Consider the following 26,117-nt stretch of genomic DNA (forward strand, 5'->3'; position numbering starts at 1 on the left):
CCTTCTCATTAAGGTTTACCTCTGACACAGCAGGATGACAGAGTACGAATTTCAGAGTGCGTGAGCAACTCCTCCTGTTTTCCAGGGTCACCTGGTTCCGTCTGATGAGATAACTGTGTACTACAGTTCCCAGCCTGCCGGGGACTACCTGGACAAGGTGATCCAGGCCCACACTGACTTCATTCTGGCCACCATCAAAGCCCCTCTGACTCCCTATCCGGTGCCAAAAAATGCCGGCGTTATTGTACAGGAGAAAACCCAGGTAACGTCCCGACGTGCATTTAGCAAGCAGATCTGTCGTGACGGACTACGTTTCTTTTGTAACGGTCACTGCATAACAATTTCTAAATGCATTTTGTTCGCCAAGGACATTAAGTTAAGATGAATGTGACTGTGAGCCTCACCGTGGATTACCCTTGGGTTTTTTTTTGAAATGGTTAGGAACAAAGACATTTATTGAAATGAAATGAAATGCCTGCCAAATGATTTCTGTGCTGGAGTGTCACCTCTGTGGTTGGCTGCTGTCTTTCATTTTGGATTTTGATTCGCAGCTGAAGGGCTCTGAGCTGGACCTGACCATCGTGAAGGGGGCCTCCTGCGCCCCTCTCTCCGGACCCGCCTGCGCCTACGTCAATCTCAAGGTCAGGCTGAACAGTAAGGAGCAAGGTAGGCCCCGCGAATGGCGCCGTTAAACCGCCACAGTTGTGTGCGTGTACGTGAGCACTATCTGTCAGTAGCACATAGGTAGTTATAGATCTGTGCATAGATGAATGGAGTTTATTTGTCCTTAATGGGAGAAACGTCACAACAGTTAACACAAAAGATAATAGAATACAGTGCACAAGGAAAGAGAAGGCAGCACACAGAACTCAGAATAGAGTAGAATGCTATAGCAGTAAGAGTGGGATGACATTCAGGCGTGAGCTGGGTAAAAAGGGCAGGCTACATGCAAGCTGACAGCGTGGAGAGCGTGTTTGGGCTTTAAGGTGCACAGTGGCTCTCTGTGTGGCACGTGCCCCTGAGGTCCTTGTTACTGGTGCAGGGGTACACCCTAAGATTTAACTCAGAATGTGGAAGCGCTGACTGTGGCTGCAAATCTCACAGAGACGCGCAATCGGACCACAACTTAGCCCAGGCATGGGGAGACTTTAAAAAAAATACTCCCTTACTGCTTCATATCTTCAATTTTTAAAATTTCACATACGGTATATAAACATTTTGTGTTCAGCTGAGTGCCTGTACATTTCTCCCCCCCCCCCCCCCCCCCATTTGTGACAATACGTGTGCTACCTTGTGATTTTACCAAAAATACAGTAGATGCCACATTGCATTGAGACAATGGAAGAAATAAAAATAAAAAAACGGCAGAAAGCCATTTCTAATACATGAAGTACAAACTATGTTAATAAAGACCAGTATTCAGATAGAAGAGGAAAAACAGGCCGGAGGGAGGGCTTTGGTTGGGAGAGTATTCCTCTGCCTCAGGTCTGGTATAGAAACCTCTCTGGTCGCATGGGGAAGCCTGCAAATTCTCCTCGGTCTTACTGCATGCATGCAGCCCTGCACCGCAGCCATGCAGCCATGCAGTCATATACCCTCCAGCAGCTGTCGCAGCAGCATGTTCCCCCAGACCTGAAACGAACCTGGGAAGAGCTGTGGCATTTAAGCCATTTTATGCATTCTTGTCTGTTTTGTGTCTTGAAGACGGAGTTATCCTGCTGGAGAACCCTAAAGGGGATAACAAGATGGATGTGGACAGGCTGAAGGTGGTGTGCTCCAGCATTTTTGGTGCCCAGAACACTCAGCTGTTCAATGGGAAGACAGGTGAGTGTCCAATGATGGTGCAATACTGAAATGCAGAGGACAACATTGTGCTTACTGGAAGTCTTATCAAAAACTGCAACCTTTTTGTACACAGTTGTGGCAGGTTTGCATATACGGTTTCTGAAAATTAGTTCTCAAACGGTGCTGTGCTAGAATATTGTGCCACTTTAATTGGCTGATACTCATTCTGTAACAACTGGTGTGGAGAAAGATAGGCTAGTTGTAAATGGGGAAAATTCTATGGTGGTTTGGAAACTGGGTTGTGACTCTGAGGTTGCAGGTTTAATTCCCTTGAACTTTGAGCCAGTTCAAATCTAAGCAACTAAATCTGAACTGCTTCAAGAAATATCCGGCAGTATAAATGGATATTATGTAAAAAATATAAGCTACCGTATATGAGTCACTCTGGATGAGAAATGTCATGTGAAAAATGTGCTCCTAAAACCCATTTCTGTGTTGGTACCTGCTTGCCGGTGCCACTGGAATTGAAGTGGTAATTACAATGTCTAATTTGAAACTAAATGTTTGATTGGTCTAATAACTGGTACCGTTGCTCAGTTCGGTCTTGTGCTCTCATGTTGGCAACCTCCTGGAAGGGATGTGAGGCACAGCTAGGTGCCCTGTGGCTACAGTCATGGGAAACCAAACCTGAACACTGGCCTGGGAATTTTGCAGACATGGTTTTGATAAACCGAGAAAGTCTTGTGGGCCTGAAAATCTCCAGCTGTCTAGCCCTAGTATAAATAGTTCAGGAGTGAATGGTAATACCTTTATTTGGTGCTCTGATTCCTGCTGAAATGCTTCTACCCCAAGAGCTTGCTAGCACTTTGGATTTTACCTGTCCTATTTTCCGGAAGTGCAAATCTATGAGTGTGTTACTCAGTGACAGAGACGGAATGTTGATCAGTCACGGCACTGGTGACTATCAACTATTTATCCTCACGATGGTTTGCTACCCAACCGATGTCACTTAGTGGTTTTTTATTTCCTTCTGTGTTTTTTTAGCTGTTTGTGGCAAAAAAGCTGGGTAAATGAACATTTTTAATACTCTTACAAACTGGTGTTTAAATTTTACACATTCCGAATTACTACTAATGGTTCCCTTTGTAGTTTTTTAAAATACATATATATATATATATATATATATATATATATATATATATATATATATATAATTTTTTTCTTGGGAACATGGAGTTAACCCCCCCCCAACACACAAAAACATGCACATGCGCACACACACACACACACATACACACACACTTAATCAGTTACTATCACAGAAAAGCTGTGTTTTAATGCACTTAACAAATGGCTGCCTGTCATCCGATTTCCCTGCAGAGATGTGAATGGATTCGTCTCTTGATCATTTCAACATTCAGATCATTTAAGGATATTCTGTATATCATATGGGCAATGTGACTTAGGACTGTGTTTTTTGAAAAGTCGTTGTCCCGTGAGTTTGGGGTGATAAACTGGTATCCCAGAGAGGCGGGTCTCTGAGGCCTGCTGGCCTGAGGGAAGGGCCGTGGGTGCGTCACGCACAGCCGCGGCCATTTTGTGAGCGGGGAGCTTGGCTTCCGAGCGGCTCTCTCCGGGTGTCTATTGTCACTGCGGGCGCGCTCAGTTAGGAGGGCGGCCTGTGGAGCCATCTCCTTCCCAGGGAGCCTCAGACGGGCGCGCTGATGGAGGCGGTAATCGTCCTGAGCGGCAGGTGGTACTTTTCACATCTGACTGGCCCCCCAAATTAGGCCCAGAAGCTGAGGGCCCGCCCTGGCCTGCCCGGGCTGGTAGCTGTGCGGCACCGTGGGCCCTCTCCCCCCGGGGCACGGCCTTCCGGCCCCGGCCTCGCAGGGGTCTGCTGAGTTTCACCCCTCTGACTCTGCCTGCTCTGCTAGTTCAGCTCGAGGCTCAGGGGGGCCCTTTCTCTTTTTTTAGGGCGGTTTTGCTTCTCTGAAGGATGTAGGCGCTACTCCAGGAGAAGGGAGCCTTTCCCGTCCCAATCTGTCATTTTCTTCCTCTCTAAGGCCTTGGAAACCCTGGCCGTCTGCACACACATGCACGCACACACACACACTCACACACACACATAGCACACACACACACACGCACACACACACACGCACACGCTCACTTCAGTAGCCAGAGGCATGAATTTTTGCTGCAGCTGGTGAAATTCTGATTGAAGACTCGATTGTGAATCCAGAGGGTCTTAGCGCTAACAGAAGTGCGGACATCAGTAGCCGAACACGCGCGCTCAGAGGTAATCTGAATAAACATGATCAGAGTCCCTGGCTGTTTATCACAGTGTTGCAGGAAAGGGTCAGCTGCCTTGGCCCTGCATTAAAGTTGATTGATTCCTTTCTACTCGGTCATTAATTACTGTATGACAAACAATTTCCAAGCACTGCTGCATTGTATTCTTGTCTTTGGGTCTGTTTTTACACCCTTCTGTTGTGAGTGCAAGCACAAACCATTTTTTGGTATTTTTAACAAGCGCCAGGGTGATTTGTACCTTTCAGTACGCTTTTATAATTTGCAGTACTTACAGTAATGGGCTCTTTATTTCAGTTGTTAGTTTACCACTAAAATTTGGAGAGCATCTAAAACCATAAAAACATAAGTGAGTGGTAAATCTAAATGTTTCTGTTCATGGCCTCAGTGCTCTTATCTGGCTCAAACGTGTCATGTGGGCTCACAGTAGTTGTAACAGATTGCACAGTTGTGTACAAAGTGAAATCGATCACAACTTGTACTAGCAAACTGCAGTGTTTATTTTTACGATAAAAAAATATGGAAGAATGTTTAGGCGCAACAGTTAACCGACATTTGCAACCGACGACAGCCTGATGCACGGCTGAACAGATGTGAATTAAAAAAGAAATGAGTTTTGAGTCAAAGCTTCCTCTTGAAGATTAGGTTTTTGACAGCTGGGTTTCTCAGTGGAGTTGCTGCACTGACAGTGAGGTGTGTATCTGCAGGATTCTCCTCAGCCTGTAGGATCAGTTATCTGTCACTGTGCCACAGAATGGCTCATTGGTAAATAAGCTCAAGAGCGTCTAATGTCAAATGTTACCTGACTCTATATAAGTGCCAGTTTGATTGGTGAAATACCGTACATACTAATGTTAATGCTTGAACAAAATGGTATATATTGAACAGTTATTAAGTATACACTTGCATGTTTTTTCTCTCCAGGGGAACAGTGTTATTTATGGATTAGCCTTGTGCTAAGAAGGAAAACTAGCAGAAGGCCAAGTAGCCTAATGTAGCATCCTTTTTGAATTGGTTAAATCAACTGCAGTTTCTGGCTAGCAGGGCATGTTACGTAGCTAGCGGTTCATTATTGCGCACAGAACCATGGAAGTGCCCGTTTGGATTCAAACTGTTGATTGTTGCCATTTATAACGGTCCACTTAAACATGGTGCCATTATTTTAAGTCTTCAAAGGCATAGTGCTGATAAATGCACATTTAGCTGTCCTGACACTTTCCTCTCCGTTTTCTCATTAACTCCAGCCCTTTTTCAGGTGTGCTCAAAGGTGATACGTCTGCTTGTAAGATTGAAAAATTTCAGCTGAGCTCCGGTCTCTCCCACGTATCCTTTTATTTCGTGAGCCGAGCTGGGATCCGCGTTTGTTTCTGGAGCCATGAACGCTGCTCACAGTGCGCTCTTTCTTAAGCCGTAAATTCATTAGGCTGAAGCCGAGTCAATTGCATTGCCTAAGCCTCCTGCGTTTTTGAAGGAAATGCCCATAAAATTGAGAGGTATTGCAGAAAAGTTTAGAGTTATCTTGGCTGCTTTAGTCATTTTTCCAGTTGAGTTGAAAAGCTCTGTGAATAATTCCCTGTCTAACGGTTCGCATTGGTTTTTTGGGAGAGTTTTCATTTGACCCCAGCTGAGCGGATTTCCTGCTTTCGTTCTCCAGAGTTGACGAGCAAGACGGACCTCATGGCCCTGAACGGACAGACGCTGTCCGTGACCTCGGGGGGCGGTCCCTCGGACCCTCCCAGCGCCGACCCCCTGCTCTGCCCCTACATCAACCTGCAGCTGCTCAACGGCCCACCCGCCGGTATGCCCATCGCACCTCGTCCAGGCGGTTTGGCCGTCCCGTCTTATCGCCGTCCACACAAGTATATGCTGTCCATGCCAGAAGACTCGCTGTCCTTTTTCGAAACTGGTGCAGTATGGCAGTTTTTATGTCGTACTGAAACTACAGACGCATGCGGCCTACTGGCCCTTACACTGGTGCAGATTTGAGGGATGCCCCTGCAGTGTGCTCAGTGAAAACCCAAAACCTCTGAGTCTGCCATTTCATTCGCTCTCCAGAGGTCATGGTTCAGATTTGAAACAGGCTGTGTTCTGGACTGGATCGTTCCTGCAAGTCCTCTTTATAATGGCTCAAACACGTGTGTAATGAACTGATCAAAACCAAACGCAAAAAAAAACCGTCACAATACTGTCCTGGTTTCGCTGCCCTTTCTGACCTTTCTACTGCAGGGCTGTTGCAGCCGTGCGGTCAGATTAGCATGCGCGCATTAGCCTTTTCCGCAATGCAGAGGCTCTGTGAAATGTCACTGCTGTTCCAGTCCGGTCCAGAGAGCAGGACCTTTCCCCTGGAAAGCACACTTTATCGCATTACCATTGATCCTGGAATTTGTTCTCTTGCTTTTTTGGCACTTACTGCATAGAAAGTAACTTTTTTTTTTTGGTAAATTTCTGAAAATGTAGAATTTTTACACGGACCAACACGATTGCAAATTAGTCTCCATTTGATGCGGTGAAAGGGCCGGCTCAGCTAATTATCATGAGCCTGGGGTGTGCTGTTAGGGTTTTCTGATTGGGAGTTCACTGTGCCTCCTGCCCAATAACATGCCAGATGCCCAAAGGCTAGCAGGCAGTGAGAGATGGGCTCTGCTCTGCTCTGTTCAGGTGCAAGCTCTCCCGCAGCCTCAGCAGTACTGCTTTTTGTGTGGGTGTAGGTGAATAGCAGGGATTCTGCCAAGATGAAAGCAAAATAATTAAAATAGTTGCTCATTTTTGAGTTTAATGAAATTCATTTATGACTTAGGAAAATGTAGTGCTTTTTATATGATGTTTTCTGTGATTGTTCCACTCGTTAATTAAGTACAGGTTAGATACAGATTATAAGTTTCAAAAAGTTAAGAGTTTGATTATCACTACCAATAGAACTCTAAATAACAAATGTAGATAAGTTGAGAAGGCCACTGTGCTTGTCTCTGGGGTACTGGAATTGAATGAGTGCAAATCAGAAGAGCTGTAACCATATAGGCATGTCTAGGAAGACTGATCTGGGGACATGACCAAATTTAACATAATAGGCCCGGTGCAGATTTATTGAGTTGTGCAGTGCAGTAAGAGCTCTCTCTCTCTCTCTCTCTCTCTTTCCCAGAATGCCTGAGTGGAACTGTGGGCACTGTGCTGCTGGCGAACCCGGTGGGCCAGAACGAGCTGACGTACGCTGGCCTCCTCAGCGAGGCTGGCAAGCTGTTCGGCCACAGGGGCCGCAGACTGCACCTGTACCTGGACGAGGCCCTGAGTGAACGTGAGTGCTTCCCACAACCCCGCTCTTTTTTTACCGGTGTGTGCGTGTGTGCGTGTGTGTGTGCGCGTACACATACGTGTGTGTGTGTGTGAGTGAAATAAAGAAGTTATGCCCCAACCCCGCGTCCATTGGTGTTGCAGCAATACTAATAATAATAGCGTAGCTATTCGTTATTTTTTGGTTATTTTTTGCATTGTTCAGAAGGGCCATCTACACTTGAAGACGTTTCCTTTATCTGAAGTGCGATAGCTAAATGTCACACAGGACTATTAATCCCATGTAGTGCCAGTGCCGGGGGTTCATTACGGGCAGCGCGTACCATTTCCCATAAATCTTGCGGCTTGTTGCCGTGCAGGTTGCCGGGGCAGGGTGAGGGGTTATTTACTGCCACGTGGTTAAGCGTACTCCGTGCGGCCGAACCCAGACTCTTAATCTCCTGATGGGAGATTGCACCACTGACCTTGAACCTTGATGAGCGTGGAGCCGAGCGACAGTTAATCCCTCTCAGATGATCTCTCCGGAATGGCCGCGAATGCCGTCAGCGCTGCACCCACTTTCTGATTACTTTTTTTGGGGAGGGGGGCATTTTTGCGAACCGTCACTGTAATTCTGGCCTCTCGGCGTGTGCTGGACTTGCTGCGGATAGTGATTTTTTGAATTGTAGGTAGAGACCTGGGTGTTGGCACCGTGATCCTGCCCAGGGTCTGGAGCAGGCCAAGTTTATTGCGGCGTCGATGGGTCAGTCGTCTGCATAATGGGATTGTGATTAGAGATACTGTGAGAGGTTCTTCTACCTGCATAATTCCCCAACAGCACTCACGAGCCTTCTGGGACTTGTAAGTTTGAGATTGGATTAGATAAACATTTAGACCAATATGTAATTAATTAAAAATACGCACTTACCATTAAATATTCAACAAATATGCACTTAAAAAACTTTTCCCTTCCATTGTGCCATAGATCATGGACTAACTGGCAGGTCAGTTCCACGTTATTAACATTTAAAGATCTGTTTCTCTTCAGTTTAAACTGATGTTTGGAGGTGGTGGAATCCAGTACTGTAGTTCAGAAAGAATGATAGCATAGGAGATGTACCTATGGTCATACTTTATAATAGTTTTTATTGCCTTCCCTATATTCTGCATTATGGAATGCCCAATCACTGTGGGGTAGCCTGACTGTCCTCTGTCAGTTCACAAGAGTGTAGACGAGCATGCGTGTCCTCCGATTACTGAGCCAGACACTGCTTCTCATCGCTAGGGATGGGACGCGAGTACGATATTTTGCGAGTACGATATTGTCACGATACTTAGCTGCCGATACAATATATATTGCGATTCTGTTATTTTCTGCTTTTTTGGTTAACTTTTTTTGAACACTGCGCCATGGAAAATGAAACAATTCAATCATTTCCAAAGACAATGCAGGTCATAAGAGGTTACAGCTGCAATCAGTTTTTCTGTCACTAGATGATCAAGATACCTCAAAGATTCTGGCCTCAGAGATATATTTTTAGCATTTCTGTATCTCTTGGGCACAATCTAGTGGCAGGAAATCGAGGATTGCAACTCTTGTGATGAGTATGAAAATGATCATTAATGGGTCATCATTTACAATGCAGATGATGAACAAAGGGAAAAAATAACTTTTTAACAATATTATACAGGACCTGACAAAAACACTTGATATTTAAGAAATCATGAAAACATCTTCCAGAAAACTAACAAAAAAGATTCATAAAACTATCAGCAGCTACTGTTGAAAAACTATCAGCAGCAACTGTTGAAAAATGGAAAAGTCTAAATTTATCACAGAAAATTTTTTCTATAGAATCTCTGGCCGAAACATGGATTTTGCTTCACGGAGGTCTGGTCATCTGGAGGTTTTCAATTTCAATTTCAAATTCAATTTCCAATTCAATTTCCAATTCCAATTCCAATTCCAATTCCAATTCAAATTGGTAAATGGTAAATGGTAAATGGACTGCATTTATATAGCGCTTTTATCCAAAGCGCTTTACAATTGATGCCTCTCATTCGCCAGAGCAGTTAGGGGTTAGGTGTCTTGCTCAAGGACACTTCGACATGCCCAGGGCGGGGTTTGAACCGGCAACCCTCCGATTGCCAGACAATCGGTCTTACCTCCTGAGCTATGTCGAAATTCAAATTCAAATTCAAATTCAAATTCAAATTCAATTCAATTCAATTCAATTCAATTCAATTCAATTCAATTCAATTCAATTCAATTCAATTCAATTCAATTCAATTCAATTCAATTCAATTCAATTCAATTCAATTCAATTCAATTCAATTCAATTCAATTCAATTCAATTCGTGCTTATTTCACAACATTTCTGTTGTGAAATGAGTTACAGAGGTAACTCATTTCACAACAGAAAAGTAGTGACCTGCTTCGCAGAAGTAAACATAATGTCCACCCAGCCAAGGGCTTGTTCCCTGGGCCTGCAGTACCTTCACTAGTGCCTTTTTGGTGTGAGCATGCATTTGCTCACGTGCAAGGTCTCGTTTTCTTCTTGTGAGTTTTGTCGCCAATTTGCCACCATATGCTCTATGAGGCACACTTGCAAGATAACGTTGTTTTCTGAATAAAATACGGACTAAATATTGACTCTGGAGCTCATGTAACGATATGAAAACTGTCAGCAAACAAAATCACAATATGTAACCGAATCATCCCCCCTCATTCCTACTTATCATTGGCAGTCTGTGAGCCATTAAGCATCTTGTACAAATACCACAGGCTGACCAAAGGAGTCGTTGATGTGTGGCTTCTGGTAATATCCTGCAGACTTGAACCCTCCCTGCCCGGATGATGCAATGGAAAATGATTCAGTGTGCCACTGGATTCTCTGGGTGAATAGGGCTGCTGCACTGTGCCTGCACCAGAATTACTCCTCTGGGTGAATAGGGCTTCTGCAGTCTGCCTGCACCAGAGTTACTCACCTGGGTGAATAGGGCTGCTGCACTGCAGTTTGCCTGCACCAGAGTTACTTCTCTGGGTGAATAGGGCTTCTGCAGTCTGCCTGCACCAGAGTTACTCACCTGGGTGAATAGGGCTGCTGCACTGCAGTCTGCCTGCACCAGAGTTACTCACCTGGGTGAATAGGGCTGCTGCACTGCAGTTTGCCTGCACCAGAGTTACTTCTCTGGGTGAATAGGGCTTCTGCAGTCTGGCTACACCAGAGTTACTCCTCTGGGTGAATAGGGCTGCTGCACTGCAGTCTGCCTGCACCAGAGTTACTCCTCTGGGTAATAGGGCTGCTGCAGTCTGCCTGATTTACTCCTCCAATGCAGTGACTATGTAGCTTAGCTGGTAGACTGTGGAGTTATCATCAGAGCAGTTTGTGTGTGTGTGTGTCTATGCAGTCCTTAAAGCAACAGAAGCGTTTTGTATTAAATATAAAGTACGGAAAGTACTCATAAGGATTCTTATGCCATTTGAGGTGAAACCATCTAGTCAAACAGATTGGGGACTGGACACTGGACTGAAGGAATTTTTACATAAATTTCAACTAACATATCTGCTGGTGCAGTATTCTGTCAGATTCTTACAGTTGAGTAGCTGAGTGTGCTAAAGGCTGTACCCACTACACTGAGTGAATAACATTACTGAACCCTCCAGCCCTTCCCCTAATACAACGGCAGTGTTTTTCACAACCATTTATGGCATCAAGGGCTTTAAATTTATTGTGTTGACAACTCTGTGTTTTCTTAAAGCCTCCACAAGTATTCGTATATAGATACTTCCACAGCAAAACACGAAGCCCTGAAGAACAGTCATCATTTGACTGAACATTACTCCGAACATCCTTTTTAAATCTTGGTTTCATATTGTTTTATTTTCTGTTCCTGTAAGTTTGGAACAGTGCTGCGTGCCCGTCCTCAGCGCTCACACTGAAAGCGGGAGCCTGGTACAGAGTAATGCACACAGCCTCCATTTGAAAGGAATTGAATTGAGCAGACACACCCAAGTCCGATGGGTATCGATCCCCCCCACCCCTCCTCTGCCCGTGTCTGCATTATAAAAAGACCTGAAAAGTTGTCCGAAGCATTTATTTAATAGTTTGTGTGATTACTGAGCCTGAGAGAAAGTAGGTCACATTCCTACGGCTCCCCGGGCCCTCCTGTCTGCCATGTGCAGTTGCTGCCATGCAGAAGAGGGCTCTCCTTCATTTTAGGCTTTCCCTCCTGGAAGACGGCAGGTGCTTATCTTTCATCGTATGTTTATACAAACACAGGTGTTTTAGGGTTAGTCCTCCCGCAACGCCACCTTTTTAACGCTGGTCGGTTGTCATGGCAACATTGTGATCGCTTGATTTTTGCATGGACAGCGGTTTGCCTTCGAGCCAGCCAATAATATTTTAAAGTGTACAGCGACGCCAGCTTTCGGCCTGTCTCCGCCCACTTCACAGTCGTATGAGACGCAAATTGGGGTCGAGAGTGAGGGCGCAGAGGGGAGCTGGGAGGAACGTGGGGTGATGGAACCGGTTGGTAACGTGATGGGCATCTGGGGCGGAGTCAACGAGGGCGGAAATAATACTGTGCCTGTCAACAAAAAAAAAATCATTTTCTCTCACTCTGAATAGGGACCTGCTGTAGATCAAGCTAGATGTAACTGTTATTTTATTATAATGTTTGCAAATTACTTAAAGGTATTTTGGCATGATAAACTGAATAGGACTTGAATGCTGTCCTTATGCGGTTACAGAGTAGGGAAATATAGTGATCCAACTGTATTATTCCCTGACGTCTTCCATCTTATTTACTCCCCCGTTAAGGATTCACGTCAGCTACATTATGATCCATAATTGTAAACCCATGTCTGAGCTAAAATTAGAAAACCGCTAGACTTGGCCTACTTGATGCAATTGAAACTGAAATTGGAAAATACTGCATTTGGAAAAGACTAACATTAGAAATAGGAAAAGCTATGCACAATTATAAAGATTAGTATAACTACCTAAATCTTAACAATGAACTATAAAATACTAATGTTACTACTACTGACTGCTACTAACAAACTACTAAAATGCCAAATATAGGGCTAACGAGCAATATAGAAAATAGACCTGGAATGGAGCAAAGAAATACTAAAATGGATTTCTGACTATGCTAATCTGAAGAGAGAAAAACACTGTCCAGACTGTGACAGCTCGACAGCAGGCAGTTTGAAATGAGCATGGCAATGTGTGCAGTTGTATTAGATTGGTTGGTATACATAATACTTACCCATCAGTCTAGAAGAGGGGTGGAGATGGGGCTTTGGCTTGCGTACATCGTAGCAGGTTTTTACGTACTTCTGCGTCTCGGATGTGGACTGGGGCGCCGGGCGAAATGGAACGAAATGAAACCTCACCTTTGGGTGTGTGGCTCTTTTTTTGCCACCACATTTATTTGCGCAAGATGCACAGTGGCAGGGCTTAATTTTTAATTTTATTTATTTTTTTAAACTATAGTACTAATGTGATGCATCTAATGAAGATGGGATGATCTGCTTTAGAACTCAGGAGACATGGTTCGGTGTTTATTCCCCCTTTAACAGTTGAACAGTGCCTTTGTGCGGTATCTTTCTTTTTTTGTTTCCGATTTCACTTGACATGTTGTTCAGTCTCTTGAACTTTTCTAGTTGCCTTTTCCTTTTGAGCAGTTGTTTTACTTTATTTATTTATTTATTTATTTTTACTAGTACTTCAATATAAAAGTTCTTGTTGAAAATATAACTTTCATGGATGCCATTTTGCATGCCTGTGTTCGGTGTTGAGTTTTCCACTGTTTGATATTCTTCTTTTTTTGTATTTTTATATATTTATTGCAGAGGTCACTGAAAGCACCCCGGTGAAGACTCTGAACACGAAGACGCTGTACATTAGACTTTTACCCACAACAGCTGAATCTTAAGGATTTCATCTATTAGGAAAAAATATTGTGTTGCCTGCAGTTCCAATCAAAACTTTAAAATGTGGTGAGAATTTAAGTAATAATACTTCTGCTGTCAGTCCTGGATCATTGAATACTTGGTATTGTACTCTTCATTTTATATCCTAAAGTAACCGTCTCAGAGTCCTACAAGGAAACTGTTACTGAAGGACCGTCCAAAATTTGAGGTATTGCTGAAAAGTAAAAAAAGAAAAAAAAAACCCAAAACGGCTCTCTCTCTTAGCCGTGTTCAGACTGCTACTGTAAAGCACTTCAGTTTTTAGTATGGTCACATGGAATTCTTATTATGGGTGAATCAGGTTAGCCTTTCCATGATTTTTGAAGTAACCCTTGTAAACTTAAAGGGAATTGTACTGTACTGCTCTGCTGTCTGGAGTTTATTACTGAAAAACTGGGAACAACGGAACACCCTCCGTATAACTTACAAAGCCAAACTCAAGTGGGTCGCCAGATGTGGTGCCCCGAGGGTTGCCATGGATGCCTGATCTATGAAAGAAGAGCTCCATGAAATTTTCTTTCGTAGAATAGAACAGGTGTCTGTGTTTTAGGATGCTTCCTGTGGTAAATCTTGGTGAGGGACTAGGGTTCATTCAAAAGCCTCAGGAGCAAAACAGCAGTGTTTCTGTTCCACAATGGTAATGCACAATAAAAAAATAAAAAAAGACTTTTAAAAACCAAATCCTGTTTTGTAGGTTTATTTACTAATAGTGTTTTTCAGCCTTTCCTTTTTCCCCTCCCCAGCACAGAGGGACGTTTACCATCGGTAAGTTCAGTACGGCCTCTGGGCGGTTCATTTGAGTCCCAGGCATGAAGTATTGATCTACTTGAAGTGACATTGAGGTCATGCATTTACTTGCAGTTACAACTTCAGAGTCAGGTTTGATTTATTTATATTTGCCCTTTTCTGCCAGATGTACAGATGTCACTGCTGTACATTAAAAACATTGTGTATTTAAAAAAAAAAAAAAAAACTTGCTATGCCTGTTGCTGTACAGTGCTTGAGAGAGCTTCAGAATTTCACCTTTTGACATTGGGAGGACAGGTGAGTGTGGGTCGGCCGAGCAGTTCAGCGGCACTGCAGCTGGTGGTGCTGTTGCAGAGGGGCTGGGCTCGGGCTGCTGCGGGCTGCAGCTCGCTCCCATGGGATTAGGGCTGCAGTCATATCTGAGAAAGTAAGATAAATATAACACCAACACAGCCAAGTACATCCCTCACACGCCTCCCCGATTAACGGCAGTTAATTAGGCTGTTCGAATGCGTCGCAGTCTTTGGATATGTTTGGATCGTTTTTGAGTTGGTGTTCTTTTTTATTTTCTTTTTTATTTTACCCCCTCCCCTCTCTCGCATTTTTCTTCTCTTTTGCGTTTCACCTCTAAAACGCGTGCGTGAGGTCAGACGCAGCCGGTGCTGTCAATACGGGGGAGACTGCAGAAAGCCCGCTGTTTCTGTCCAAGAGAACATGTTTCAATAACGATGACTTGGCCTTTTCCTCACCACCACGGCCGCATGCCGTCGTGTGAATATTAACTACACCTTTCCCCATCTGTTCATATGCGCGCGTGCACGCATACACACACACACACACACATACACACACACTCTGAAGCATTCGCCAGGCCGGCGAACAACTAGTCAACCATCTGCTGTTCCACCCGCCATACCGCCTCCTCATTCTGCCCTGTGTCCAGTCTTCAGGCATCAGAAATAATTAAGCAGTTCGCTCAGTCTGTAAGTTTTACTGGGACTGTCAGATCTCATTCCACAGTTATACAAGCCCTCCAAATCTCATTGGAGATAGAGTTTTGCTTATTCGTGTGCCTCAGTTGTATAGATAATAAAATAAGGCTATTTTGATTAAACTAATAGTGACAGGTGCTCTATATGGTAAGAGCTTAAAATAGAAATGTAAAAGCATTTAAATGCATGTCCCATTGCAAGTAGGTGAACTGTAGCAATTTATTAAAACACAAATGCAGGTTATTTAAAAATATTTCAATATAATAAAAAAAGTTTGAGCATAACATAATGAATGTTATGATGTACTGACACATATAATCTGTCCTTTATAGTTATTTGGAATTTTATAAATTGGATGTGGAGCAACAGCGGTCAAAAGAACCCTGTTGTAGTCACTGGATTCTATAATCTTTGGTAAATAAATTGAAAATGGCACATCCATGAAACTACAAACACGCAACAAATTACATGAGATTTGCCCATCCCAGAACACAAGATAATGCATAGCAAAACATGGTGGATCTAAATGCTTTTAAAATGGCATTTCCTCAGACTGTTTGGCTCACTATTGCCAAACTCTGCAAGCATACATTCATTTCCCTTTAACCAGATCTGTTCATTTCAAGTAGTTTTTTAATGGTTAGTGAAATTGCAACACAAAACATGGATGCCAAAGTTTTCTGTGATTTATGTGTAATTTTTATCTTTTTCTCCCCTTTCCAATGTAGATACCCAATCCTATTTATAGGCCTATGCCATCACTGTACCATTTTCTGTCAATTGGGGAGGGCCCACACCACCATGCTAGTCTTCTGAAACATGCAGTCAACCACTGCTTTCCCCCTTGCAGTCATCAAGCTGAGCTGTGCAATCACTACGCTAGAGTCTTCTGTCGCACGAAACAGCCAGCACAGACTGGTCGGTGGCCCCCGTTTGGTCAGAGGGGTCGCTGTTGCGTCATGAGAAACCCAACGTCCCTGTGTGATGATTTGGCTAATGATGGCCTACACTGCAGGACGGCTAGCCGCAATCTGAGCAGCCCTGACCAGGTTTTTCTGTAGGCTGCTTAGTGCCCTGCTGCACTGAGAATGAATGTGTGAATTACCATGGGAGAACCACCCAACTGCCCCCAAAAGTTGCTGTTTCATAAACAGGCTTATTTTATACTGCTCGAATGAATCATTGAATGTACCACATTCATTAGAGTTATGGATTGCATGATGCCACCAAATTCAACATTTTAGCAAAAATAAATGAAGTCCTTGCCCTCACAAAGTCCTTGAAACTAACGATTTGGATTTAAATCCCCCCAATCTGATCTCCATCTCTCCAATGCATGGAAGTGGTAATTTACAGGTCATCTTACATAATGCACATTTGTATAGGTATCGGACAATCACTTTTCATTTGGATTTCAAGAATCAAAATGGAAGAGCAAAATGAGGCCAAGATACACCAAAACTCAAATTAAACTAGATTAATTCCAAAACAATGCTATGCAATGTTTTCTAAATTGTCTAGTGTAACTTGGCCCTGTGTTTTATTTTTTATAACTGCATTGTACTTTGGTATATGTGGAGATTAGTGTAAATCATGAGCTCTGTAATGTTACAAATACACTTTTTTTTATTGATTTGGCTCTGCTCCACAATTTTGTATGTGTAATCAAACAGTTCACATGTAGTTAGTGTGCTTTCTCAGCTTTCATTAAAGAGCATTTTGTATACATTTTGGTTTCACCATTTAGAAACTACATTTTATACATAGTCAGGGCACCACAATGTTTGGGACAAATGGCTTCACAGGTGTTTCTGATTAGTTCATTGTATTCATTTGTTTCATCAGTGCAGGCATAACAAAGCTTTCAGTATCTAGTCTTGATTCTAGCCTTTTGATTGCCTTTGGAGTCTGTTATTGGCGTTTAGCAATATGAGGACCAGAGATGTGCCAATGAGTCAAGGAAGCCATTAAGGGCTAAGAAATAAGAAAATAAAGTCAGAGACATAGGCCAAACCTTAGGCTTAACAAAATCAACTGGTTGAAACATCATTAAGAAGAGAGCACTGGTTTGCTCTGTTATCGCAAGGGGCCTGACAGGCCAAGGAAGACCTCTACAGTCGATGCATGCAAAGGATATGTGAAAAAGTATTAAACATGATTAATTTTGTTTACGTAGCATAAATACGTCCCAAACATTATGGTGCCCTGAAATGAAGAGCTACGCATAAAACTGGCTCTAGCCTGAAACCAAAGTGTATAAAATACCCTCAAATAAAAACTGAGAATGTGCACTTTAGATGTATGCAAATTGTTTTATTACAAATCTAAAATTGTGGAGTACAGAGCTAAATAAAACAAATATATGTTTTTCCCAAATGTTATGGAGCTCACTAAGTAATCTGAAGACAAATTCACCCTATTTTATGTAAATACAGAAAAGGAACCTGTTAATATCTGATTCTAATATGTCTAATTTAATGCTATCTGCATTGGTGATTGAAACTGGAGGTAAAAATATCAAGTTGCACCCACATAACGACTGGAACTTTGTCTTGGAGATCGTATAGTGTAGCACATTGAAAGACCCATTGACCTCCCTTGAGATCTTAGGACGAAACGTGTTTTATATGTGCCATTTTATTTTGCGTTGTGAACCTATGTGGTAAACAAGTATTTAAAGCAGAAGGGAGAACTGAGGTAAACATTTGAATTTTAAGTGTCAAGGTCATTAAATGTGGAAATGAGACGCTGCATCTTTAAACACTTAAAACCGACGCTAATGCCTTTGTCAATGAAAACTACACTGTGTGTTTGTGTGTGTGTGTATGTGAGTGTGAGAGAGAGAAAGAGAGAGAGAAGGAGAGAGAGAGTTTGTGTGTGTGTGTGTGTCTCTCTGTGTGTATGTGCGCGCGCGCCCCCTTTTCAGTTACTTCGCCCCAGGCCCCGCATGTGTGGTACGTAATGGAAAAATCTCAGTCACTTAAACCTACTTTCAGGCGCTCTTGCCCTCTCTGGCAGGATCTTTTACAAATTCAACACTGCTCATTGGAACACCAAACACACATAGCAACAAAAATAGGTAAGGAAACATTTTGGCAAAGGGCTCTCGTAACTCATGGCGCGCCCCTTTCGTTTCTAGTTCTTCCCTGTGGGGTTCCAAAAGTACAAATTGTGTATCTGTATCGTTGGTTAGAGATCATTTCATGATTATTGAACAAGTCGTTGGGTCAAACAAAGCACGTAAAAATTGCACCTGCGAAACTGTCACAAGGGAGTGCGAAAAATAAAAGCAAGGTCTGCTTTTGATTGAGAGTTCCGATTCATTGGCTGGTCTGCAACTTGCTTATGAAGTAGCCTATGGAATAGGCCTAGTGTTCTACCGCTCATACTGTTGAAGGCTACATATGATTTAATTCCCATCAAGTCCAAAAACTAATTGTTTGTTGTTTTTATAATATCAACGTAACAGTAAAGCGGCTTATCAATATTGTCTCCGCCCCATATGGCTAGCTTCACGCAACGTGAATAAAACATTCAAACTAGCATAAGATTAAAACGACAACTTATATTTAATGCAAGAATCTCTCATGTCTTTCAATAAATATGAAATGCAAAGGCAGGTATTCGGCATTACATTATCCCTACACCGTTATTTTTTATCGCCTAATGTTGAAGTACCGCATTTTTAACCCCTCGTGTAATTGCTGTGATTAGTATAGGCTACCAAACCTGGCGAAGAAAATGAAATGTTAGTTGGCCCGTCTACCTAGGGAAAACTGAGACGCAGCGTGCTGAAAATGGAATTGTCGGTGCGTTTCTCAGTGCTAGGCTGCTGAAGTGAGGTTCTGCTGATACGTCTTAGCAACCGCATCCTCCGTCAACGCGTTGCTTGGGTCTCCTATCAGTTCGGCTCGCACACAGGTAAGGAAACGATAACCATGCTCATTTCTGAAGTTTCCTTTTTGTCTCCCTCTTCTCACAGGTTTTCACACGTTGTCAGCTTGCTTTAAAATGACCACATTGACCTTGCGTCTCTGTTTTTGCTTCCTGAAGTGCGCCCTGAATTGAAGAGAAAATATTTTTCTTCCCGTCTTTAGATGTTCTTATCTGTAAACACAACTTGATGCTTTAATTTGACAATATGACTAAGAATAGTTTTCGCTGCTTATATTGGTTTATGAACGTTTCATTACGTGAAAATGCAGTCGGGAATTACCACCCGATTTGATAGCCAAGAGGAATTATTTCAGTGCATTAGTTGAATTTCCCACGGTTTTGTTCTAAACTGTAATTTTTGACTTGGCTGCAGGTAGTCTCCACCTGCAACGAAGGAAATTAACCGTGTGAAGGACTGATTGACTTGTATTAACTGGAATGTGTTCACTTAAGCAAATGTTTTTATTCTAACGCCATTAAAACGAGTTGCATTTTTTCATGTTGCGGTATGATCGAATTATTTTGGCAAAGGCATAATTCCGTTGATGTTATGGATTTTTAAGAACTATTTTTGTTCGAAGCGTGACAGCAACTAATTGGTTTAAGATACAACCTACAGAAAGATCTTGCAGAATACATTTTGATGTGCTTTGGTGACAAATCTTTTACAGTTTCAGACAATGTAGGCTATGTTAAAAGTGTTTAATTAAATCTGTAAATTAAATATAATCAGTAATACCGTTATATCAAGTTAATACGATCATACGTTTGCGCATGTTTGATTGCAGTACAAGTGGTGTAAAATAAGCAGAGGTGTTTTTGAGGTGAAACCCTGCGGTTTTGCGCCTGATTACTAAAATAATAGTAGCCAAAGTAACAATGAACAGTAAATTGGTTCATGCTGTTAACATCCTCAAATTATCCCAGTACTCATTATGGTATCAACAATGCAGATAGACAAAATAAGCAAGGGCCACACTCAAAGACACAAAGATACCAGGTAATCACAGTTTTCCCAATTAAAAATTTTTTTTTTTTTTTTTACAAAGACTGTTGTTGTCAGGTATAAACGTACATGCATGTCAGTGCAATGCCACCATCAATGGAAGATACAGTAATTAGGCATGTAGCTACAGTATATCCCAGCTTTGATGGCTGTGGTTTCTCATTTCGAACAGTAGCCAGAGAATGAAATATAACCACACCTAACCATGGGTCCATAAATGTAGTGTCTTAAATTTCGCTTGATGCACAGTCTACCTGCTTATTTTTATCTGGAGTTCCAAGGATTTCTAAGTGATTTTCAGAGGTGATCGGTCCAAGTGCTCTCCATGTTAAACTGTGTGTCCAGCCATCTCAGGAAATAGTTTGAAGTCTGAAGGTAAGCCCAGACTAGCCTGAGTATTAGTGACAGAAAATGATCCCTACTATCTTTAGCCAGGTCCTATAAATTATTGTGGCTGAGATCATCAGTGCTACTTGAATTGCCGTTTTCACTGATACGTTTATAGTCTGTGTCTTGTCAGTGTTGATGGCACATAATTTGACATTTAGACAGCTGGTCTGTATGACTGGGCCAATACTGTGTTTTGTGAAATAATATGCAAAGCCCATGTGGTAACTGGAGCATCAAATGTACATGACATAAATTAACAAGTCCTTTAGCATACAGCTGAATTCTTTGTAGGTGATCTCTGATAATGACTGAAAACCAGAGCAAGTCCCATCATTTTCAGGGTAACATCCAGATATACATATTTTTTTCTCCTCAATCAGATTTTCAAAGTTGAAAGAACTTGAAAATCATGCTTCAAGGTCTTCTGCTGTTCCTGATTTGTGAGAAACCATTGTCACAGTCCTGGAGGGCCGCAGGGGGCTACAACAGGCAGAAGACGTGACCTGGAAGTGCAGGTTTGCTGAGGTAGCAGAGGTGGCTGGTATTTAGGTTCTGATGATCTTTTGAAGATGAAATGGAGCAACCCCTTTTCCCAAGGCTAGCACCATTTAAAATTTTTTTTTGCAAGTCAATATAAGTAGCCAGCAGTGAGAGATGAGAAAGGGAGTCGCACGGATGAGTGTAGGGAGGTTGTAGACCAGACACGCGGCTGTGTTCTAGATGAGCTGCTGAGGTCTGATAGCGGAGGCCAGTGAGGAGAGAGTTGCAGTATTCCAGACGTGAGGTGACAGAGTCTGGACTAAGAGCTGGGTTGTGTAGGTGGTGAGGAAGGGAAAGATTCTCCAAATGTTGTATTGGGTTAATCTGCATGCCTGTCATAGCACTGTGATGTTCTCAGAGAGGGACAGTGTGTTGCCCAGTACCACGCACAGCATTTCTGTACTGTGATCCCATCTGTACTCGCAAGCCTCTCTTCCGTTCTTCTGTTGGACGTAAGGAGGGTGGATTGTCTGCTTTCCTTTAATAATAATACCTTATTTCTTAATGATCTCATCAAGCTTAACTGTCAAGCTATGAACCAATTAAGACTATACATTCATAATTGTTAAAATGGTGTCATTGAGGCCTTGCCGATATGATATATGATCAATGCTTTTCTCAGACTGAAAACCACATTCACATAGTTTTAGCTACAGCTTGTTTATTAGTACAGTACAGCATGGTGTTAATGTTTCACACTATTAAATAAAATTACACTTAGCTGAGGAAATGGCATTCACTGTGCTATTCTGCGCTCAGGTCTGATTGCCATCACTTTTTTCAAACCTCCTAGCAATAATAAAAACTAACCATTATTGTAAAATGGAAGATTTGGTAATTCACTTCTGTAGTGAATATGCAATCTATTGTGTTGATTTTTAAAATTACTTTTTTAACCACAAAGTAACATTTACTGTACCTCTTCAAAAAATGAGAGCTAAAATGAGTCCTTTAAGGGGAGTTTGATTGAGGTTTTTACATTCATAAAAGTGCAGTAGATTTTTCACACTGAGTCTAGGCCTTACACTACAGAGATTTTCCTGAATTGCAGACTCTTGGATGTCTTAGATTTCAAGTCACCTATTTCAGAAATCGCACAAAAAAACCTGCAAAATGATTAGAAATGGTCTGTGAATTTATTAGTACAATTTGTTCGTGAACGATACTGCATTTAAGGTTTTTAAAGTTTTGACTGTTTTCAAGTTTATGTGCAACCTTAAACATACTAAAATGGCTACCATAGAATCCACTTAATTGCAGTAATTGCTGCTTCAGTTATTGTTGTGATTTTCTACATAAACCGCCTAACTTTGTAAATTTTTGTGATTTTGTGTCTTTATGGGGTAATTGTTCATTTAATTGTAATGTATATTTATAGATCATTATGCAATGTATCCAAATATCCAAATATGCCCTAATGGTTTATCCAAATATGTAATCTCTTTACAATGGAATGAATGGGAAATGGTTTGGGATTTGGCAATTCTATGCAAATATCCAAATTATGCGATAATCCGTTATGCAATTAAGTGGATTCTACTGTATTAACCCACACTGTTTTTGCCTATCTGTGCAAATTCAACTGAGAAAGAATATTCTGAAAAGCCTTTAATGTTGTGTAGGGTACAAATAATAGCAGTGATTAATAATGAATCATTTAAATACAGTAAGCTGGCATTTGTGTGGATTCATTAAGTTAAAAGGTTAATTAATGGTGTACCCTAGGTTTTGAATGTCAAAAATGAAATGCATTTCAAGATGTATTACAATTCCTGTGGAATGACCCCCTTACAATGTGTAAATCCATCAGTATGGGCTATATTTCCCTCCCAGTTCTAGCACTTACAATATGTAAACCGTATATTAATAAATATTTAGATTAATTTACAATAAAAAAATTTTTTTCCACACGTTTCATTTTTTATGGCTTACATCTAAATGTATTGTGATGGTCTCTTGAAGACCGGAACTTTACATTCTAAATGTAGCTAAATATATGGAGATGACGCATAGAGTCGACAGTGGCAGTATAGCTGGACCAACCAGTCGCTACCAAACAAAATCACCACCCAAGCTTTATTTTGAGCCAGGAAAATCCCTGCGCTGTAAGAATATCTTTCCTGTAAACAACTTTGTGGAAATTGCCTTTGTTCAGCTGCGCTGTCATTTTTTTGTGTTTGTGAACAAATACGTTTTATTCTACCCTGGTTCATTTTATGCTTATAAAAATTGTTATTTTTTTAATCCAACGTCTGCCACTGCTAATTGGCACTTTATAGGCTCTTATTGTCATTCATTTTTTTCCACTGATACACAATAGTTTATAGTAGATCAGAATGAAAAAATGAGAGCATCATAGTTTATACCATATGAAGTCAGATAATTTCCAAAAAAAAAAATTGAAAATCAGTGTCATTCTAATGCTCTTACCTGTACAAATATTCTAACATCATATTTGAGGAGGAAAGACACTTGGAAAAAACGTGACCTACCGGGGAGGAGCATACTGTTATTGAATGCTAGTGTCACTGATGCCCACTCAAAAACAGCCGAGAGAGGCCAGCATTGCTTTGCAGTGTGCAGCTGCTAGACACGCCACTATAAACAGGTATGACGAGACAGTAATTTGTAGACCAATCAGGCTGCTTCTTTGCTGTTGCTGGTGTTCAGTTGCAAATGCTGCTCCAAAGAGAAAAACTCAAAATGTCAGTGCATCTGAGTTTTTACAGTAAATGGAAGATGTAAGAACCAAATTAACAACTGGTTTGCTCTTTTGTGGAAGCATGTGAACTTTCAAAGTCTTAATTAGATCAAGAATACTTATGGTCTCTTGATGTATCAAAAAAAAACATTAAATGCCAGACAATGTGTTAAAAAGTAGTTGGTGGACATCTTAGTTCAGTTAAAATGGCACAAGAATGACTCTGGTTAAATCCATGTAAAGCACTTATTTCAGACCTGTTTTAGTAATAGTGCTGATTTGTCTTAAACCCAGAGAACTAGTGGGCTACTGGGTGGCTCATCCTATTAAAGCATGGTCCTAGTGCATAGATGGGCCCCATGGTCTGATATGATATGCAGAACATGGCAGTGCTGCCAGCCCTGCAAGGCAATGCACAATAAGGTTCTGGAGTTGCCTGCGGAAGGGACGGTTCCTTTGCCTGGGATGACAGCAACTCATTGTGCACTTGTGACCCCCTGCTGATCAACCAGGTGCACATGGTCTGCCTGTTGAGCTGCAATTAAGTATCTTCCTGCAACTCATGTCTGTTTTTCAGTGGTAGCTGAATCGCATGCTTTGGAGGTGAGCACATTTGCGCTGTCCTGAATCGATAAGGACAATGTGTTCTGATGAATGTGACTGGCCATTTCAAATTGTGAGGGAAAATGTAAAAAAAAAAAAAGCAAGATTGAAAAATGTTCACAACTATCTACTTGTCAAGTCCCACATTCTGGTTCTTACACATAAAATAATTTCCAGGAGAATTCAGTATGTTTTGTCTTATCTGATAAAACAGCTTTTCCATTATTCTGTCAGAAATGGATAATGATGTCATAACAGTAGAACGACGATGCAGGCCCATGATGTGGGTCACATACTGTACACGCAAATATGTCACAACCTTTAGGCATGGATGTATAACAATGATACACAAAAGCTGAGTAGATGTTTCAACTTCACATAATGGTTAAAAAAGCACCAGCCACTGTATTTTATTTGGATGTGACTGAAGTCAGTCTTGACTGTATTACATTAAAACATGACTATATTTAATATTTCATTGTTATTTTGAGATACTATAGTACAGGATTCCCAATAGGGATGTTGGTTCATAATAATGGGTGTTCAAAGATAATTTGTATCAACTTTGTATGGTATGAAAGTGAAGAAAGATGTTCTTGAATTACTCAGGCCTTTGTTTTGGCTTGATTGGAACATTTTCATGTACACACCACAGCTTTTATGCATATGGTTAGTGTACTCTACAAAATTACCCACCCGTAAGCAATCATGAAAAAAAAAGGTTTGGGGAACAATAATAACTTATTTATGTGCCAACAGTTTCTTTGTACTGATGTTTACATTTGGCGTACAAGGGTCTAATTAATAGTTAGTTGTAAAGGTCAAAAATAGTTTACCTGTGTGTTTTTAAATTTTTAATTTTTATATACATCCATGCAGTAGACAGGGGACTTAAACCTAAAGCTTAGCTGTGTGCTCCTGGCAAAAACAGCATCAGATAAGCATATTTGATATATTGTATTGGAAAAAAAAATGCAATTGCATTTTTAAAATTAATCCTGGAGGAGAATGTACTTTATCCTGAAGTCTCTATAACAAAATGAAACCAGAGCAAACACACTTTTTTTGTGCTGAAACAGTTTCCAGCCTAGTCAACAACCTTCAAATCTTTATAACATGATGCAAAGAAGAAAGGCAGTTCTTGCATAAACTTGTCATTCACGTTTGCGAACTAAGCCCATGTGTCTTATTTTAATCATGTTCAGATGCTAAACCACAATGTTTTCCCCAAAACATTAAATGATGTTCAAGGTGCTATCACTTTTTAATTTAGACTGATTAACATAAACTTAAAGTAATTTAAAAAAAGGCATCCACAGAGCTCCATAGATATTATAAAAAAAAGTTATATTGACTGTGAATTTGTAAGTATATAGTTTGGTCCATAAGCCATGTTGTTTATGTCTTTCTAAGATGTCAGATACTTGGGTTACCGCCTCCAGCAACGCCCCTGTGCCAATAGCACACCCATCTTTTTCTCACAAATAAAATGTGTGGCCGGTTTGCCAGTTAGTTACAGTGAAGAAACGTCTGACTTCGCAGGTAAGCACACAGCTCCACCAGAGATCCAGCTAAGCCCAACCAGCTGAAAAACTATTCCCCTTGCAGCCGAAAACAATGAAGAATGCTAATGTTAGCTATCAAGCTATCGTTCTATCATAGCTAACGTTATTCCACATGCATATTGAACAACACCGCACACAGCTAGCCCACATAAGACAAGTCACGTCACTAGCCATTTGTGTAACTAATGCAGTGCTATAATATATTGCAAAATTGCTATATGAATATATTCATTACTTGACAAAGACTTATCGCTTGTTATTTTGGATGCCACAATAGCTTCCCATCACGCTA

The 26,117-nt window shown here is 41.5% G+C and overlaps 2 protein-coding genes across 9 annotated transcripts in view; both read left to right on the forward strand.

Moving 5' to 3' along the window:
* iars1 (isoleucyl-tRNA synthetase 1) overlaps positions 1-14,026 on the forward strand; it is a 64,997-nt gene extending 50,971 nt beyond the window's left edge. The window contains exons 29-34 of the mRNA XM_035388168.1: positions 86-262; positions 552-666; positions 1,705-1,824; positions 5,753-5,896; positions 7,238-7,390; positions 13,226-14,026. Of these exons, the coding sequence (XP_035244059.1) occupies positions 86-262; positions 552-666; positions 1,705-1,824; positions 5,753-5,896; positions 7,238-7,390; positions 13,226-13,308 (792 nt within the window). The 3' untranslated portion in view covers positions 13,309-14,026. The remainder of the gene's footprint in view (positions 1-85; positions 263-551; positions 667-1,704; positions 1,825-5,752; positions 5,897-7,237; positions 7,391-13,225) is intronic.
* A 4,121-nt stretch (positions 14,027-18,147) lies between these two features.
* atp2b2 (ATPase plasma membrane Ca2+ transporting 2) overlaps positions 18,148-26,117 on the forward strand; it is a 159,813-nt gene continuing 151,843 nt past the window's right edge. For 3 of the 8 annotated variants that reach the window (XM_035388171.1, XM_035388177.1, XM_035388176.1), the window contains exon 1: positions 18,810-19,005. The gene's annotated coding sequence lies outside the window, so the exon portion shown is untranslated. Of the gene's footprint in view, positions 18,164-18,807; positions 19,006-26,117 lie in introns of those variants that run through there. The other 5 variants (XM_035388185.1, XM_035388184.1, XM_035388172.1 and 2 more) reach the window with 4 other exon arrangements.

The sequence above is a fragment of the Anguilla anguilla genome, chromosome 13 (assembly GCF_013347855.1).
Source record: "Anguilla anguilla isolate fAngAng1 chromosome 13, fAngAng1.pri, whole genome shotgun sequence".
NCBI lineage: Eukaryota > Metazoa > Chordata > Actinopteri > Anguilliformes > Anguillidae > Anguilla > Anguilla anguilla.